The sequence below is a fragment of the Salvia miltiorrhiza genome, chromosome 7 (genome assembly GCF_028751815.1).
Source record: "Salvia miltiorrhiza cultivar Shanhuang (shh) chromosome 7, IMPLAD_Smil_shh, whole genome shotgun sequence".
Taxonomy (NCBI): domain Eukaryota; kingdom Viridiplantae; phylum Streptophyta; class Magnoliopsida; order Lamiales; family Lamiaceae; genus Salvia; species Salvia miltiorrhiza.
Window position 1 is genome coordinate 2,995,434 of NC_080393.1, and position 19,313 is coordinate 3,014,746.

The 19,313-nt window shown below is 34.4% G+C and overlaps 2 protein-coding genes across 2 annotated transcripts; both read right to left on the reverse strand.

Moving 5' to 3' along the window:
* Positions 1-1,628: 1,628 nt before the first annotated feature.
* On the reverse strand, positions 1,629-6,199 carry LOC130993045 (uncharacterized). Its single transcript, XM_057917765.1, has 3 exons — positions 5,228-6,199; positions 1,884-1,991; positions 1,629-1,796 (listed from the first exon to the last, which is right to left on the reverse strand). The coding sequence occupies exons 1-3, from the start codon at positions 6,197-6,199 to the stop codon at positions 1,629-1,631; spliced, it is 1,248 nt and encodes a 415-aa protein (XP_057773748.1).
* Positions 6,200-16,371: 10,172 nt separating this feature from the next.
* LOC130991625 (uncharacterized) lies at positions 16,372-17,847 on the reverse strand. Its single transcript, XM_057915937.1, has one exon. The coding sequence runs from the start codon at positions 17,793-17,795 to the stop codon at positions 16,410-16,412; it is 1,386 nt and encodes a 461-aa protein (XP_057771920.1). The 5' UTR covers positions 17,796-17,847; the 3' UTR covers positions 16,372-16,409.
* Between the last annotated feature and the right edge of the window lie 1,466 nt (positions 17,848-19,313).

Consider the following 19,313-nt stretch of genomic DNA (forward strand, 5'->3'; position numbering starts at 1 on the left):
TATTTATTAATATATTACATATATAATACTTTATCTATTTAAATTATGAAATTATAAAATATTAGGACCAAGAAATAATTAGTAATATTGTGATATGAAAAGAAAATTATAAATATTTAATGTTAAATTTTGGTAATACTGTACGATATTATAAGGTCTTGTTATAATTGTGATTAAATTGAAAATTGATGTATTTTCTAATCAGGTTATAAAGTCAGGGTAAAATTGCGATTAAATTAAACCTTGATAATGACTTAATATATTAAAATACCCACTTCCATAATATGTTTATGAAAAATACCCACCCCTTACTAGGGGTGGGTATTTTTCATAAACATATTATGGGGGTGGGTAGTTTTAATTCCACCCCTATATTTTACAGTTAAATTATGTGCTCATGCATGTTATAAACCAGAAAATTGACAAACCATAAGTATTTTTCAGCAAAAACCTCCACTACAAAAATAACGGACATTACCGGCGGCGATTTGCCGTCGGTAGCGAGACACGACCGTCGGTAGCCAGAGCTACCGACGGCGCCGTCGTCGATAAACGGTGGTCGGTAAAACGACCCTACCGATGGCGATTACACACCACTGGCAACTAACGGCGGCATTGTCGCCGCCGATTATTGTCGGAGCACGGCGGAGCATTGCCGGAGCTTTACCGACCGCAAGCGCCGCCACTAGCTAACGACGACAACGGTGCGGTCGGTAATACTCGCCGGAAACCGCATGGCTACCGACGACGGCGGTCGCCGCCGCTGATTTACAGCGGCAACGACGCCGTCGTAGCCCACCGATCTATGCCGGACGTTTGCCCTGCGCCGTGTCGGAATACTACCAGCGGCAATACGTCGTCGGTAGTATTAATATTTATTTTATTTATTTATTTATTCTATTTATTTATTTATTTATTTATCGTATATCTACAATTTTTTTTTCGTATTTATATCGTATTGCATAAGTTAGACGAACTTCCGAGTCGGTCACCCAACTTCCCAGTGGGTCACCCATCTTACTTGTGCTCTGTGTCAAGCACACTTAACTTTGTAGTTCTTTTCGACTGGTCACTAGTACACAACAGTCGTGTTATTGATATATCTATACCTATTATTTTTTATTTAAAGGCTATATACTCAGTCATATATTCATAATGTTAGAATATGTGGAGATATTATCTTAAAGATGTTGTTAATTACTGATCGGGTTCGTTTCCGACGTTATTTTTATCGTCGTTAAATATTTATTTATTTATTTATTAATTTTTTTTTAAATTAGTGTACTTTATATATATAACATACATAGTTCAAATAAAACACTTGAAATATATATATATATATAGTTCCACAAAACATAAATGAGAAAATAAAATGCAAATGTAATTTTGTTCGAAAGCATAAATATAAAAGTCTAGCATCATGATCATCGGGGAGACACCTAAGCCCAAGCATCGTCATCAGGGGATGGAGATCGCTGACCACTAAGCTTCCTCATTTGCTGCTCCATTTCATGAAAGCGCCGCATGAGGGCTTCACGTTCCGCTTGCTCGGCAGCCTATCGTTGTTGTATTGCAGCCATCTCTGCAGCCTGCTCCTGTTGTTGCTGCCTCATATGCTCATAAAGTTGCTAAGACACCACTGATGAAGTGCCTGTGCTGTGGGTAGACACCCTACTAGCCTGGCTCAGTCCGGCACTCCTGACGCCGTAGATCTGTGACTTGTCCGGATGTACCACCTCCATAAACACCTCATCTAGCATGTGCTCTCGTCCTGTCTTCGCGGCAATTCGATGAACCTCCATTTGATTCATACATAACATTAATGCATAATTGTTAGAAAATAAATACATTCACAAAATATTTGAATAAACTTAAACACTTACATCAATTTTTGCATCTCTCTCCGACGTATAACTTTCGTCGGAGTACATGTGGAGGCGGTGGAAGGTGGCATAGTTCGGCGCATCCTGGGGGAAGTCAGGCTTCAAGCTCTGTTCATGAATGTATATAAAATAAATGTAGCACGATCATTGTATCTCGCGTACATCCACATACGATTATCACTCATTCTTGCAAATTCTAATTGAAAAAAGTAAATAAAATATCATAAATTACTTGAAACGTACAAAATTTCGCCAGCATAACCCTACTATCCTATTCCCAAGTTCTCGCACCCAAACAGCTATGGTAACCACATAGTGGTTCTAATTTACTAAGCCTATAATACTTGGTCTACCGGGCCCCCCGAACCAATAATACAACGCAATAAAAAACACAGTAATCAATAAATTCAAAACAATCATTTGTTGGGAGAAGATCCTTAAAAATAATCAATTTATATCCCAAAGGGAGAAGATCCTTAAGAAATTGATTAAATTTATCCCACAATATATAATAACAAAACATTTCATAAACGCATAACATATTTAAACTATTATAAATTAACAAAATTATCCAACATATATAAATTATTCTAACAAATTCATTAGATATAAACTAACAAATTAAACTAATTTATTAAAATTAATCATGCATAATATTTAATAAATTACACTAATAATTTAAATTAAATCATGCTTCATAATTTATTATAAACTAACAAACTTAATCATTCTTCATAATTAATTAACTAATATAACAAATAAATCTATCTAATTAACATTAATAAATAAATAAAAAAGAGAAAAAGAAAGCGTACCGTGGTGGTTTCCGGCGGGTTGTCATGAAGAAGGCAGCTTAACGGGGTCGTCGAACTAACACGAAAATTATTTAAAATTAATTAATTATATATATATATATATATATATATATATATATATATATAATGACAAAGAAAGAGAGAGAGAGAGAGAGCGATAGAGAGAGAGAGAAATACTTGGGCACGGGTAGCGGGGTGGCTGGACGGCGGCGGCGGCTTCTGGAGCAGCTGGGGAGGGGGGGTTTACTGAGTGGCGCGCGGAAATGGGAAAGAAAAAAAAGGTCCAGATCGCCCTAATATTCAACACTACCGACGGCATTTTACCGTCGCTAGTTAGAGGCGGCAAATGCCGTCGTTAGAAATAAAAAAAATACTTAAATATTAATAATATATATACTACCGGCGACGCCGCCATCGTTAATCACCGGCGGCCGGTTTGCCTTCGGTAGTTGGCCGGTATTTAAAAAAAATCGGGTCGGCTGCTTTGCCGCCGTCGGTAGATCTGGACGGTAATTCGCGTATTTTTTGTAGTGCTCTAAAGTATTACTCCTAGTGATGAAATATATATAATCTCAGTCCAAAAAGAAAAAAAAAATTGAGGATAGTCCAAAAAAAATGTTAAGAAGTTATTTAAGGGATAAAGAGAGTACGTGACAAGTTTATAAATTTGAATAGGGCAGAAAAAAATCGCTAAAGCTAGCTATGTTATTTAAGAGGGAGATCCAACTCCCAAATCTTTAAACCACGATTAAATCGATTAAATCAGACATAGTTTAAACTATACGCAATTGTTTGATTTAAAAGGAAAATTTTATAGTACAAAATTTTGGACATTCGAAAATCGAATCAAAACCAAAATTTGAAGTTTTGTTCGAAGAAAATTTGTTGGTCGAATTTGGTTGAGAATTCTAAAAATTTCAATTTATTTGGTTTTGAATTTTAGGTTTGATTGAAAAATGCTCCCTAGTCCCTTCAAACGTGAGATGAATCCAACACAATGTTTCGCGTTGCTTATACAATTGCCTCATCGGTAGAAATCGAAGGTACGGAAATGATCGTAATGCATAAAATTTATTATCATAAAAATCATTTTTATTATTTATTTCATTTGTATGTATTATTTTTTATTGCAAATTTATAATTAGAAAATTAAACTGAATGGTAAGAAAAGATGTCACAGATTTATCACATTTTAGTGGTCACTACCTACTTTTGTTTTCTCTTTTTATTACCCTTATTTTCTAGGGCGAAACAGAAATTATTCCACTTTCATCTCCGTTTTATATGTGAAAATATTATCACATCAATATTTCAAGATAAAATCACCATGAATTTAAATAAAAATAAAGGGAAATGGGTTGCACGGTTTTTTTTTTATATAAATTAATAATATTAAATAAAGAAATTTTGAATAAAATCACCATGAATTTAAATAAAAATAAAGGTGATGAGGACGAAATCCTCCTTCAACGCATGACATTATATTCCTTAATATTCATTTGTTTATTCTCTTTATTATTATCAATGACAAAAAAAACTTACAGCACAGGTTAAAGTGAGGATTCTGGACAAGCGGATAAGGATCCCACCTGCACAGTCAAATACAAAAATGGCATAACCCGAACAGGCATATTAGCCGAAGAGGAACCTCAACGTGTCTGCGCAGGATATCGAAGATCTACCTGCGCGAATTTTTATTTTTTCTTATAAACCAGTACAACAATTAAATAAAGAAATTTAAAGGTTGTGTCACAGGTGACTCGATCCCAAGACCTTTGATTTTGGACATTAACTGCTTACCGCTTGGCCAACACACACATAATTACGCTTATTTTTTCTTCCACAAAATATTGATTAATTTTGAACTCGTTTGATCCTCCAATCTCATACTTCAAATATTCAATCATATTCGTGTAAGTAGGAATCAATGCACATTAACAATGACGACAAAACAACTCATCAAAACAATGACTATATGTAAACATCGTCTTAAAAGGACACTTCAAAGCTGAAACCAAAAAACTGATCTTGGTTGATGGAAACTACTATGAAAATAAGACAATAAGTCAAACCCAATAAAAATAGAATCCAACAGTCGAACTCAATACAAATAAACCAAATTAACAAGTCAAATAGCTAGTATCATAAAAATATTAAACTAAGAATTAAAAATAAAAAAAAGTTTCATTGATCAAGAAAAGGCCCAAGTCCCCATCTAAGTCGGAAGTGAACAAATTTCCATCCATGAATATCCCAAACTGCCTTCCATGGGTGAAGCTCCACATTCAATTTTTCTACTACTCCTTTGGCAGTGAGCTCGAGCAAGTATTCGTGGACCGGATCAAGTAGTGATGGATAATAATCTCGAATTATCAAGTTGGGGCGACAAATCCAAAATAAATTATCTAGAAAATTATGGGATACTATACACCCATCTAGTGTCAAATTCTCCACTACATGTGGGTCCCATTCGATCGATCGTCTACAATCGCTAGACTCCCCCACAATAATATTTATTGTGAGAGAAACTTTGGAGCCCTTCAATTTTTCCAGTAATTCATTCAACGAAGTGAACCATTCAACATTAGGGTAATCGCACGTGACGTGTATGTCAGACTCCGAATCCGAACGAGCTGTTTTCAAGTCGAGCCGGGACCAGCCGCGCCCCATAAACCTAAATTTCCGAATATTTGGAACATCAAACTCCGTGACGTAGAGGCTTCTCTCCTCCTCCAGCCATACGCTGACGCGCTCTAACGAATCGCTGCAAATCCGAATATCTTTGAATCCGTCGCAATCCGAAATCACCAATTCTTTCAAAGAGGGGAATTCGGAGAAGGCGGCGGCGGAGGCGAACAAGTCGCCGTGAACGATCAAATTCCCCAAATACAAATACTCGAGTTTTTTATGCTGAAAGTTGGGCGTAAGCAGCTTGAGCTTGAGCTTGCGAAACTCTCCGCTCCGGCTCATCAATCTCAGGCCGTCGAATTTGAGCGTCTCGAGCAAGGGGAATTTCGAAATCAAATCAAAATCATGCCTCAAATCGATTAATGATAAGGTGAGGGATTTGAGTTTGGAACAGCTTGTGTGTGTGGGATCAACTAGGATGGAGCCAACGAGGCATAAGGTGGCTAGGGTTTCGGAACGAAGCGAGAAAAGGAACCGCTTGTTCCATGCAGACATCGTGATGTCGAGATCGACGGCCCCTAATTCCGTCGCTCTCGCCATCAACTCGTCGGCAAGAGAGGCATCTTCCGAGATCGATAGAGTCAAAGCGTGGATCTTTAGGTTGAGATCTCTGTACCTCTGAATAGTGTTGGTTGTGAATTCGTGAAACTCGTCGGCGCCTCCTCGAAAGAGGCTTTGTTTGAAAAAGAGAACGGGGCGTGTGAGCCACGCGCCGTACCAAGACTTGCAGAGGATGGCGGTTCGAGCAGCTTCTTCTTCGTTTAGAAAGGATTGAATGCGCTGAATACTTTCTTCAGGAAGTTGATTCGCCATCGCTAAACCTAGAATAGTATTTTGACGAGTTTCATATATATGTGATAGAAAAGTTTCCCATAGTCCTAATCAAATTATATAAACACCAATTTAATTTACTTTTAGAAACGTTTCCCTAGATCTTGTTGTTAATTTGCTTGCAGTATTGAAATCGATTATATCCTTAATTAACAGATCTTATTGGTTGCTTGCATGTAAAGTAACAGATCTTATTGCATGTAAAGTAATGAAGTTAAATATATATATCCTCAATTAACTAACAAAAAAGAAGAATAAAAGAAAATCGAAGTATTGAAGTCAAATATATCCTTAATTAATTTTTAATAAAATAGATATATCCTTAATTAACAAAAAAACAAAGAAGAATAAAAGAATTAATTTTTAATAAAATAGATATATCCCATGTTTGGAATGAAATAGATATATCCTTATATATCCTTAATTAACAAAAAAAACAAACAAGAATAAAAGAAAATCGAATCCAAAAAAAACAAAGAAGAATAAAAGAAAATCGAATCCAATAAAAGAAGTCTCCCGATCCGATTCTACGTAGGGTTTAGTCATGGAGAAAGTGCCACCAGAAATCATTCATCGCATACAACATTTTCTCAACGGAAAAGAAGCTGCTCAAACCAGCATCCTCTCCAAGTCATGGCGCAGCGCGTGGTTCACGCGCCCCGACCTCGTCTTCAACCAATCCTTCTTCCCATATTGCAGCTTCAAGAAGCTTTCTGAATCCGCGGAGGAGACTATGCAGAGATACGCAGATATCAATCTCACCATCCAAACTTTCATGCTAAAATCCTATAAAATCACCGACGTCTACGTCGCTCGCGAGTTGCTGGTGAAAGCGATGAAGTTGGGTGCCGTTGATCTCGACATCACTTTATGGTACACCCCTTTGATTCTGCCAGATGAGGTGCTTCAATCCAAAACCCTAGCTAGATTATCTCTCACTGGCTCCGGTGTTAAGCTCAATACAGAGGTAACTTACTATTCCAAACTCAAAACCCTAAAATTGAGAGATGTAAGAGGCGATTTGCTCACCGATTTGATTGCGAGATGCCCGTTTATCGAGGAATTAACGCTTGAAAGCACCCCTACTGCACTGGACCTGTTTGACAATAAGCTTGAGTGTTTTTGTTTGCTAAATTTTGATATTATGAACAGCTTATTTAGCCCTAATAAGTTTCGTTGCCTGAAAGAATTGGTGATTTGGGGTGACCAGAAATACGAAAATATAAGTATTTGTATCCCATCACTGGAGCGCATAAGCATACACTTGAAACCAGAGAGTTTGTGGAGAGGGGAGTTTGAAGTTCCAAACATTCGAAAATTTGAGTTCCACGGTTCGCATAAGTCGAGCTTCGATTTCAGGGCAACGAGGCGTGGAGAATGGGAGTCGGATCTACACGTAAGACTCTCTCAATCCGAGGCTGATCCGTCGTGGTTCTGTTCGTTGCAGCGGCTGTTGAAAGGGTTGAGCCTCTCGAGAGTTTCCCTCTCCGTCGATGTCTGTGTTGAGTCGTACAAGCCGGAGAAGAGCGGTGACGGCCGGCCTATACCTGCTGTGGAAGTGGAGAATTTGAAGCTGAAGGGTTATGAGGTAAGCACTGGTTTTCTGGATAATTTGTTTTCGATTTGTCACCCGAAATTCGTAATGGGATCAGGTTGTTTTAAGGCGAATTATGAGATGAATGAATACTTGTTTGAGCTTGTTTGCATGAGGAAGAGGGTAATTGAAGACATGTAGATGGAAATTTTGTTCACTTCCAACTGAGATGGAGATCAAATTTATTAGACTCTTTTGGTGCTTTTCTTTTATAATTCTACTAGATAGAGTAATTAGTCTGTTTTTCTCTCACAATCTCTAGTCATATATACTCAAAGATTATTTTGATTATGTGTGTATTTGTTGATTTAGCGGTAGAGTGATAAAAATATCCTAATGACATTTTATTGTAAATTTGCCAAGAAAAATTAATGAAACAAAACCTGAGTGAAGGGGAAAAAAAAAGTACAAATGCTCCCCCTAAAAGTAGTCAATATAAATATTTATGTATATCTCTATACAGTGATGACCATATAAACTCTAAATAGTAATTTCTAAACTCTAAATCTTAATTTGTACCTTAGGGAAAACTATTTCATATCTTGTTTCGGTGATTGCTGTAGACATAATCAAAGTCTCACAATTGAATAAGCTAGCCATTGATTGACTCTTCCTTCGACATAAATCTCAATTGATCGAACCACGTAAAATTTACTTGTGTTCTTTAGATTCTAGCTGATATCTTGATTATCGTACTTATCTGTTTGTGTTCTTTAGATTCTCGCTGATATCTTGATATATCAGTGTGTGCGGTTGTTTCAATCTTGAATCAAGATTGATAGATTTCATCTAGCTGCTAATCTGTAGATTGATTTCCTAACATATAGGATAACAAAATACTTGAAACAACAAACAGACGAAAAGTCTGTAGATTCAGGAATGCATGCACGTGTATATAACAAAATACATCCTCCTCGTACACTTCCATTTTCCCTTCATTAATTGAGATCGAATATTCTCCGACCCCTCTTCGGACCCATCAGTTTCTCACACAGACTTTTAAGGGAGTGCTCGTCTGATTTCCAACGGTAAGCAATGAGTTACACACTTGGGGCGACATATGCGAAATAGACAACGCAGAATGCAACCTGCATCATATTCTGTCTCAAGCCTCATATTCTCCAGTGCTATTGATATACGAGACTCCCATTCATCCCTTGCTTTGATATAAAAGCACGATTCGCCCCCGCCTGAATACGTAAATACAACAAGATTTGGAACTTCAAACTTGAGTTCCAATGCAGCTATTGGCTGCACAATGCTTATTTACCTGTTGTGAACTTGTGGCCGGCCGGATTCAGGCTGCTTGGTCGACGGCCGACGGGAAGAGGCGGGCAGAAAAGGGAGATGACGGCGGGCCGCAACTGGGCCTGCTAGGCTGCTACTTCTTAAGGGCGGAGGGAGGCGCCGTGTCGCCGATGAGGAGGCCGCCGGCAGAGGGGACGGACCGTGGGGACGGCCAGACGGGCTGTGTGTGTTCAATTGGTTTATGCCGTCTGAAGCGAAGTGTGTGTGTCGCGCTGTGTGTAGGGGTGAGCAAACTCAACCTGAACCGCCCGAATCCACCCGGACTGATGGGTTCAATCCGGATTGGACCGACTCAGTATATATATACAGCCCGATCCGGACCAATTTTATAGGATTGAATTTTTTTCGGGTCGGTCCGGGTATGAATATGATCGAATCCATCGAAAGCGAATCGACCCATACATTTATAAATTAATTATTTATATATATTTAATATTTATAATAATATTAATAAAATCTAAATTCAAATTTCTACATTGTAATATGGAAATTGGTAACTCATAAGCTCAATATTTTAAAATTTTTGAACTGAATCTGTCTTTGAGTCATATTATACATTGATAAGATTAGAGAAATAGGATATTCAGACGTACGTGGAAAACTTTGTAATAAAATGGTTTGGTGATATTTGTTTCTTTTTCCTATCATGTTGTGTAATTTTTTTTAAAAAATATTGTTAATCGCTGACTGATAGATTGATATCTTAATATACATGTGAGAAATAAATCTATAAGATCAAAATCATGTATATGCATTCATCCATGAGTCGGAGTTGAACCGAATCGGACCTATTGCTCGGGTTCGGTCTAATCTGGGTCAGTCCATTCTCAAAATTCGGTCCGAATCGATCCAAAATTTTAAAAATTTTAGTCTATCAAATCCAACGGGTTGGTCCGGATCCGCTGCTCACCCCAAGGTGTGTGTGTTCAATTGATAATTTCTAAGACTATGTTTTTAGTATCCCACGTTTTGCCTTCAAACCTACATTCATTTTGTTTCTTTAGTGGTCACTAGCTACTTTTTTTTTACTTTTTTTTATTACCCGTATTCTTTAGGGTGGAAAATAAATTATTCCACTTTCATCTACGTTTTTATATGTAAAAATATTATCGCATCAATATTCCATAATAAAATCACCATGAATTTAAATAAAAATATAGGAAAATGAGATGCGCGAATTTTTTTTCTTCCACAAATAATATTGAACTGTGACATGTTGAACAAGGGGTATAAGTTAATCTAGAATTTACGTAGTATTATACCCTAATTTTTTGGGTATCGGGTATCCTATATCCGATTTTTTCGGATTGAATAATCGGGTACCCTATACCCGAACTCTATCTTGGCACCCCTAATCTATAGTACAAACCTGAATTTGAATATGTATTGTTGGAGATGGGAAGAAAAATAAAAGAAAGAGAATATATTAATACATCATTTTAACAAAAATCTTAAAATAAAAAAGTAGTGTTGGAGATGGTCTAAAACATGCAAAATAGCTAAAGCGATACATGTTGAGAGGAAAACAAAGAAAAAGAAGTGTGCGTGTGTTGGTCAAGCGGTAAGGGGTTAATGGCTAAGGTTAAGGGTGCGTTCACTTTGATGGATGGAAAAATGAGGGATAATACAAATTTATGCCTTTAAATATCTTCTTTTTTATCCCACATTTTACACAAAAGAGAAGCTCACCATTTTTCCTTCCTTATTTTCACTTCAAGGAGGGATAATATTATCCCTTCAAAAATGAAGGGATAATATTATCCCTCCTTGAAGTGAAAATAAGGAAGGATAAATGGTGAGCTTCTCTTTTGAAAAGACATTTAAAGCTATAAATTTTGGTTATCCCTCCATTTAGAGGGATAAAAAGCAAACACACCCTAAAAGTCTTGGGTTCGAGTCCCCTATGACACGATTTTTTAATTTTTTTACTCCCTCCGTCCGCCAAAAGTATGGCACTTTGGCTGGGCACGAAGATTAATAAAATTGGAGATGATGTTGATGTAGTGGAGAAAAAGTCTTGGGTTCGAGTCCCCTATGACACGATTTTTTAATTTTTTTACTCCCTCCGTCCGCCAAAAGTATGGCACTTTGGCTGGGCACAGAGATTAATAAAATTGGTGATGATGTTGATGTAGTGGAGAAAGGGTCCCACCACTTTTTGAGATGTGTGGTTGAGATTGAATTTGGGGTGGGTTTTTTGTAAATAAAGAGTGTTTGTAAGGATAAAATATAAAGGTGGATGGTGGGACCATGGCTTAAAAAGGAAAGTGGAATACTTTTTGCGGACGCCAAATATAGTAATTGTGCCATACTTTTGGCGGACGGTGGGAGTATTTAATATTGTAAATTTATTGGAAAAAAAAAAACAAAGAAAAAGAAACGAATAAAATAAGAGGCAAAATAGTGGCGGTGGAATAGAAAGAGGCGGTGGAAGGGAAGTAGAAAAACTAGGCCTATAACTCTAACGTAGAGGTACCCTTATGGAATGATTACTTGAGCAAGGGGAATTAATGTCACCGCCGTCAGCACTCTCCATGGGAAACATAACTTGCATTTTTTCTACTTAATCATTCCCTGATATTGTGTATTTTTTCAATATATCTACTAGTGCATAACCCGTCGAAATTCGACGGGAAATTATTTTAAATTATTATTTAAATTATACGATGCTCTCTTCATCCTCTAAAATCATGCATACCTTTTTTTTTTTTTTTGATACGACCCCTAAATTTATGCATACCCTATTTTTAGACACTATCTCACATATAATTTTTACAATTTTATCTTTTTAACTTACACTATTTACTAATAATCTATTTAACAATACCCTCGCTGTAGGACCATTTCTCCACTATCATTACTACAAACTTCCATGCATAATTTTGGGGGACGGGAGAGTATTTTTGTATAAATAATTATTTATATATAAATTATTTTTAAATTTATTTAATTTAAGGTAATATAGTTGAAATTATATTAATCTGAATCATATTCCTCAATTAAATGTTAACATTTTGTTAGAATAATAAATATTTTTTTTATATAAATTTTTATTTAATAATATTTTGAAAAAATGTCAATATTGAAGATTTTATTTCATTTGAGCATCATCTCGTCTAAACCACCCTATAGGATCATATCATCATCTAAAGCCCGGAAGACGACAACTAATGTTTGAACTCCAGATTTTTTAGCATCATCTCGTCTAGACCTTAAAATACAAAAACTGAACTTTTTATGCGTCAATTTTTTTAACATCACTATCTGGAGGTTTAAAATCAAATTAGACTTGTGAGATTGTATGATTTAGAGCTTCTAATATCATAACTAACTTGTAAACATCATTTTGTATGGAACTTTAAAAAATTTCAACAAACTTCTACGCATTATTAGTAGAGATGTCAATCGGGCCAGCCCACCGGGTTTCGGGTTAATCAGATGCGGGCTAATCGGGCTGGGGATTTTGTCGGGTTATAAATTTTCAACCCTAACCCTAAACGTTCGAGTTTCGGGCTAGCCCATCGGGCTAGTCGGCTTAAATGCGTACAATAAAATAATCATTTGTATTTTGTTATTTCTAATGATCTAATGTATAATGTATAAAATATACATAGAAATCAAAAATATAAATTATATAGCAAGCATGAAATGCAAAAATATAAGATATTAAAAAAAAATATCAAGATTGCATAACATATAAAATAAGTTGGTAACAATAAAATGTTCAACTTTGTTAACGAAAAAACAATAAAATATCCAACAATAGTTTGAATTCATAGAAAGCATCTAAAAAATACAGAAAAGTAAAATGATGAGACTTTATAATATTTTGTCATTTTTTTATTTTTATATCTAAATATTTAATATTAAGTATTCGGGTTTCGGGCTAGCCCATCGGGTTAGTCGGGCCGGCCCTATCGGGTGCCGGGCTATTCGGTTACGGGCTAATCGGATTGTAACTTTTATCGGGTTGAAAATATTCAACCCTAACCCTCTCGGGTGGCGGGTTAATCGGGCCAGCCCACGGATTTCGGGCTAGATTGACATCCCTAATTATTAGCTTCAAATATTATAATTATGTTCCAAGAATCATTTCGTTTAGAGTTTGAAAGAACAAATTTAACTTGTGAGCATCATCATTTAATTGGGTTTCGAGAATCATCTCGCTTGGAGCAATTCAAATTGTATTAGTCTCAATCATTCCACCAATTAAATATAGATTTTTAATTTGGAGAGTAAGAGCTTCTTCTTGTATAAGTTTTATTTTAGTGAAACCTTATAAAAAAAATCAATGTGAAATGAGGTGATTTATATGAATTATTCACTCGATTGAGATTATTATAAATTTAATACATAATTAAAGATTTATAATGTATTTTAACATCATATCCTCTATTGTTCTTTATCTAAATTCTTCATTTATGCATTACTAATTTCATAATGTATCTATTATCTATTATTATTATTATTATTGAGAAAACTGAAACAAATAAAGTTTTTAGATATGAGAAATATATTTTTCTTCCCTATACAAATAAAATGTACGGATATATTTTATAAAAAATAAAAATAAAAATAAAATTTTAATTTTTTTAGGGAAAATTTTTAATTATTTTGATAAACATAAAATAAGATTTTGTTTTAAAGTAATCATGTTATAGAATTTGTTCCTTATTATTCAAACATGTAAATCAATGACCGAACCCGTTTATAATTTACATACACGTGCATGTCTCAATATAAATTCATATAATATAATATATTGCAACGTATACATATAAATATAATATATATATATATATATATACGCTTTTGAGAAATTTAAAATTAATAACAAATATACATCTAATCACTAACATTCAATTAAAATAATTTATTGTATATAAATTATAATTTTTTTCTTGTCAGACATGTAAATCTAATTTTTATCGAGATAAAATAAATAATAAAATTTATTAATTTAGATTATATGTAAGTTTTATTATTATTATTATTATTATTATTATTATTATTATTATTATTATTATTATTATTATTATTATTATTATTATTATTATAATAATAAAATAAATAATAAGATTTATTAATTTAGATTATATGTAAAGTTAATAATATTATTATATATATACATTTATAATTAATTATATTTATTAAAATTGATGAATCTTTATATGGAATGTAATAGTTAATTAATTAATAAATGATGAAGATTATATATGGTAAATTTTAAAATGGTGAGATTCTAGATATGCCACATAGGTTAAGGCTTAATCCTATTATATAATAGATAGACCAAAATTATGCTATAGCCGGCATAGTTTTTGATAAAATAGATTATTTTTATAAGGCGTGGATTCTATTATTATACTCACTCCGTTAATTAAAAATAATTTGTATTTTATTTTTTTTATCATTTTATTATACTTTCTTCGTCCGTCAAGTTTATGTCAAATTGTTTGGGCACAAAATTTAATAAAATTGGTGATAATTTTGATGTAATGAAAAAAAGATTCCATCATTTTATGAGATATGTGATTGAGATTAAAATTTGGATGAATTTTTTATAAATAAAAAGTGTTAGTAATGATAAAATATTAAAGAGGATGATGGGACCATTGCCTTAAAATGAAAGTGACATAATCTTGACGGACGTCCGATATAGTAATTGTGACATAATCTTAGCGGACAAAAGGAATATAAATCATCTATTTTCATAAATAGAAAAATTTATACCTTAAAAAAGTGTATGTCCTATCACTTTTAATTAATTTACATGTTTTCCTTAATTCACGTATTTAAATTTTGAGCCATTTATAATAGGACAGATGAAGTATTTATTCCGTTCATAATTAATATAATTAATTATCATTATAAACATTACTTTCTCATTCCACGAAAGATTGTCTTAATTTGTCATTTTGATTTGTCCGCAAAAACTTGTCATAATCTATTTTTAGTAATAATTTGTGGGTTTATTTCTCCATTCACTAATATGTGGGTCTTATTCTCTACTCACTAGCTTGATTAATTTTTTTTACTTTTCTTTATTTGCGGGTCATTTTATTCACTCAATAATAAATAATCAAAAGTCATGTCAATTACAAATAAACAAAAATTTAGTTGGAGGAGTTTACCATTGAAATTCAAAATCAATCGAAACTTCATATAATTCGCCAAAAATGTAAAAATCAAAATTCGCGAAAAATGTGTAGATTTTTGACGTTATTTATCTTTTTTATTTTATGTTGAATTGAGTGGATCATTAATAAAGTATAAATTTTCTATAATTAAATGTAATGAAAGATTGTGTATGCGAACGAGGAAGAAAAAAAAAATTATTTAAAATTTGAGCTAGTATAAACTTGCAAGAAAAATTGAATGAAAAAAACTTAGTTGAATGATTTTTTTTTTTAAATATGCAATTATTCCACCCAAAAGTAGTCAATAGAAATACTATAGAGTCATGAGTCTAATGACCATGTAAACTCTGAACCATAATTTGTACCTTTATTATTATTATTTTTTTTGAGCGGAAAGACGAATACATATATTACTTCATATCGGAAAAAGCAATATCCTAAAGCCAGGCAGGAAACGCCGACTTCCAGATGAAAGCATCCGTACAAGAGACACCAACACTAGCAAGCTCGTGAGCAGTTCGATAAACCTCACGGCGTGAATGAAGAAAATCAAGAACCACAGTTTCGCAAGCATGAGCAAAAGCCTCCAAAAGATCGTCGCATAGACTATGTGCCATGATGAGAATCATGGAGTGTGTGAATAGAAGAAGGGAGTCCGAGAAAATAACCACCGGCCCGTAGTCATGTGGGAGACAGAAACCCACCGCAAAAATAAAGATTTTTTATCTTCACAATAAAATGCTCTTACACGGAGTATAAAAGTATACAATTATTCACAGTTGCATCCCCTCTTGCGGCATTTATCCGAAAACAAATTCCTCGATATTTTATCGTTTTCACACAATTTCACCCACAAAATTCGAAGCATAAACCAAAAACAACAATTTTTAAAAAAAAATTCTCTTTCGCACTCACTAAAGACACCATTGAAACAACAAACATGAATATAAATATATACATATAGGATAACAAAATAGTGCTTGCGAAAAATATACTCCAAGTCTGTAGATTCAGCAACATATAACAAAATACTTCAAATATATATAGGATAACAAAATACTTGAAACCACACTACAAGTCTGTAGATTCAGGAATACATATACATACCAAAATAGTTCAAAGCACATAGGAACTCGTTTACGATCAGTGATCACCACTTCAAGTGGAAACGAACTTTACGTCCCATTGGTGGAGCTCTTGTTGCATCTTGCAGTAGAAGAGGCCGCCATTCTGCTACATCCTCCTCGTATACTTCCATTTTCCCTTCCTTGAGCTCAAACATTTTCCGACGCTTTGTTGGACCCATCAGTTTCTCACAGAGAGTTCTAAGGGAGTGATTGTTTGACATCCAACATTCACAATCACAATCAAGCCAGCAAAGAGTTACCAACTTTGGGCGACACATACGAAATAGACAACGCATAATACGACCTACATCGTATTCTGTCTCAACCCTCATATTCTCCACTGCTACTGGATTGGCTACCGCACGAATATCATTCAGGCATCTATTTGTACAAGGCCGTGACCCCACTATTTTTATAGTGAGATTGATTCTTGATAGACTCAGCTGAGTCAACCGCTTGTGCAAATCTCGGTACCATGAGGAGGTCTCATTGTGATGGCGCTCAATCGATATATGAGACTCCCATTCGTCCCTTGCTTTGATAGAAATGGCCGGTATGTCCCTTCCTGAATAGCTAAATACAGCAAGATTTGGAACTTCAAACTGGAGTCCCGATGCAGCGCACTGCACAATGCTTATGCGTTGGAGTGAAGAGCTCTTGACATGTATCCCAGTGTTGTAGCAGTGAACAAGGCTCAGATCCTCCAAGCAAGGGCATTGAGATTCCAAGTAGGTGAGGGAGTTACCAACAGGCACCCTCTCAAGATACAATCGCTTAAGTTTATGAAACTCGTGTAGATTCTGCCATCTCAATTCAATTATGTAATTAACAATGGGAGAATTTGAAAGCGACAGTTCCTCGATGGAATTGCAGCAGGAAGTTAAGATTCTAAGCATATCCTCTCTTTTCAAAAGCACGCTGTCCAAGCTGAGTGATTTGAGCATCGAGCAGTTGACGTTTCCATCAATTTTGCACCCACTTACAGATAATCGGAGGAGGGTTTCAGATCCGAGCACCTCCGCCGGCAGCGCGAATCCAGTAGGGAAGAATTCGAGTTTGAGATCAGTAGCTCCCAGTTTCATGGCATCCGCGATCAATTTGCGGGCAAGAGGTTCAGAGCTCCTTCTACATCCTCGCATTTTTAGACTCAAACTCTCGATCTTCAAGTTGGAGTCTTGATACCTTCGCATGGTCTTCGCTGCAAATTTCGAGAACTCGGCCGCCGATGATTTCCGACGGAGATTTCTGAGCACGAGCACGAGGGCGGGACGAGTAAGCCAGGCTTTATACCATGATTTGGAAATAACAGTGGTTCGAGCAGCTTCTTCATCACTCAAAAAAGACTGTATTATGTGTATTATAGCTTCCGGCAATCGGGTTTCGATACATTTCCTCTTTCTCTTTTCCATTTCAACACACAACAACGGCAAGCTTTAACTAAGAAATACAAAATCGACCATCGACCATGGACAGGAAAAGAGAGAAAAAGGAACGAAGAAAATAGAGGCAGGGGAAGTCGCGGAAGAGAAAGAGGCGTTGCAAGAGAAATAGGAAAAGTAGGCCTACAATTTAGAGGTACCCCTATGGAATGATTACTTGAGCAAGTGGAATTAATGTCACCGCCGTCAGCACTCTCCATTGGAAATTCAAGTCTAGGGATATTGTGTATTTTTTCAAGATATCTCTGACCAAAATTATGCTAATGGTTGACATAATTTTTGATAAAATACTCCCTCCGTCCGTCAAAAATAGGACACTTCAGCTGCGCAGGAGATTTAATAAAATTGGTGATCATTTTGATATAGTCAAGAAAGAGTCCCACCACTTTATGAGATGTGTAGTTGAGATTGAATTTGGGATGAGTTTTTTAATAAATAAAGAGTGTTTATAAAATTAAAAGATTAAAGTGAATGGTGGGATCATTTCTTTAAAAGGAAAGTGGTACACTCTTTACGGACGTCCGATATAGTAATTGTGCCCCACTTTTAACGGACGAAGAGAGTAGATGATTATTATATGGTGTGAATTCTATTATTATATTTATTTCGTTCATAAAAGATATTCTGCCTTTTATATTTTAAGATATACATAAAAATTAGGCTTTTTATTTTTGAAAAATCAATTATATTTTTTATTTTTAAAATATAATTAATTATATATATTCAAGAAATATATATTTCTTGAATATATATAATTAATTATATTTTCTAAATTTTCAATACACAAAGGCATATATATAAATTTGATTTTAATATTTATTAATATATTACATATGTATTTATCTATTTAAATTATGAAATTATAAAATATTAGGACCAAGAAATAATTAGTATATTGTGAGATGAAAAGAAAATTATAAATATTTAATGCTAAATTTTGGTATTATTGTACAGAATTATAAGGTCTTGTTATAATTGTGATTAAATTGAAAATCGATGTACATATATTTTCTGATCAGGTTATAAAGTCATGATATAATTGCGATTAAATTAAAACTTGATGTATTTTACAGTTAAATTATAAGGTCATGTTATAAACCAAAAAATTGACAAACCATAAGTATTTTTCGACAAAAAACTCTAAAGTATTATTAGTGATAAAGTATATATAATCTCAGTCCAAAAAGGAAAAAAAAATGAGGATATATAGTCCAAAAAAATGTTAAGAAGTTATTTAAGGGATAAAGAGAGTACGTAACAAGTTTATAAATTTGAATAGGGCATAAAAAATCGCTAAAGCTAGCTATGTTATTTTAGAGGGAGATCCAACTCCCAGATCTTTAAACCACGATTAAATCAAATATAGTTTAAACTAGGGTTAATAGCCGAAAAATAAACGAACTATCACTAGATTTGCATTTTGCACACGACCTTCACAAATAGCCACAGAATACATCACCTTTTATAGTTGTAATTTGCACATGCGTT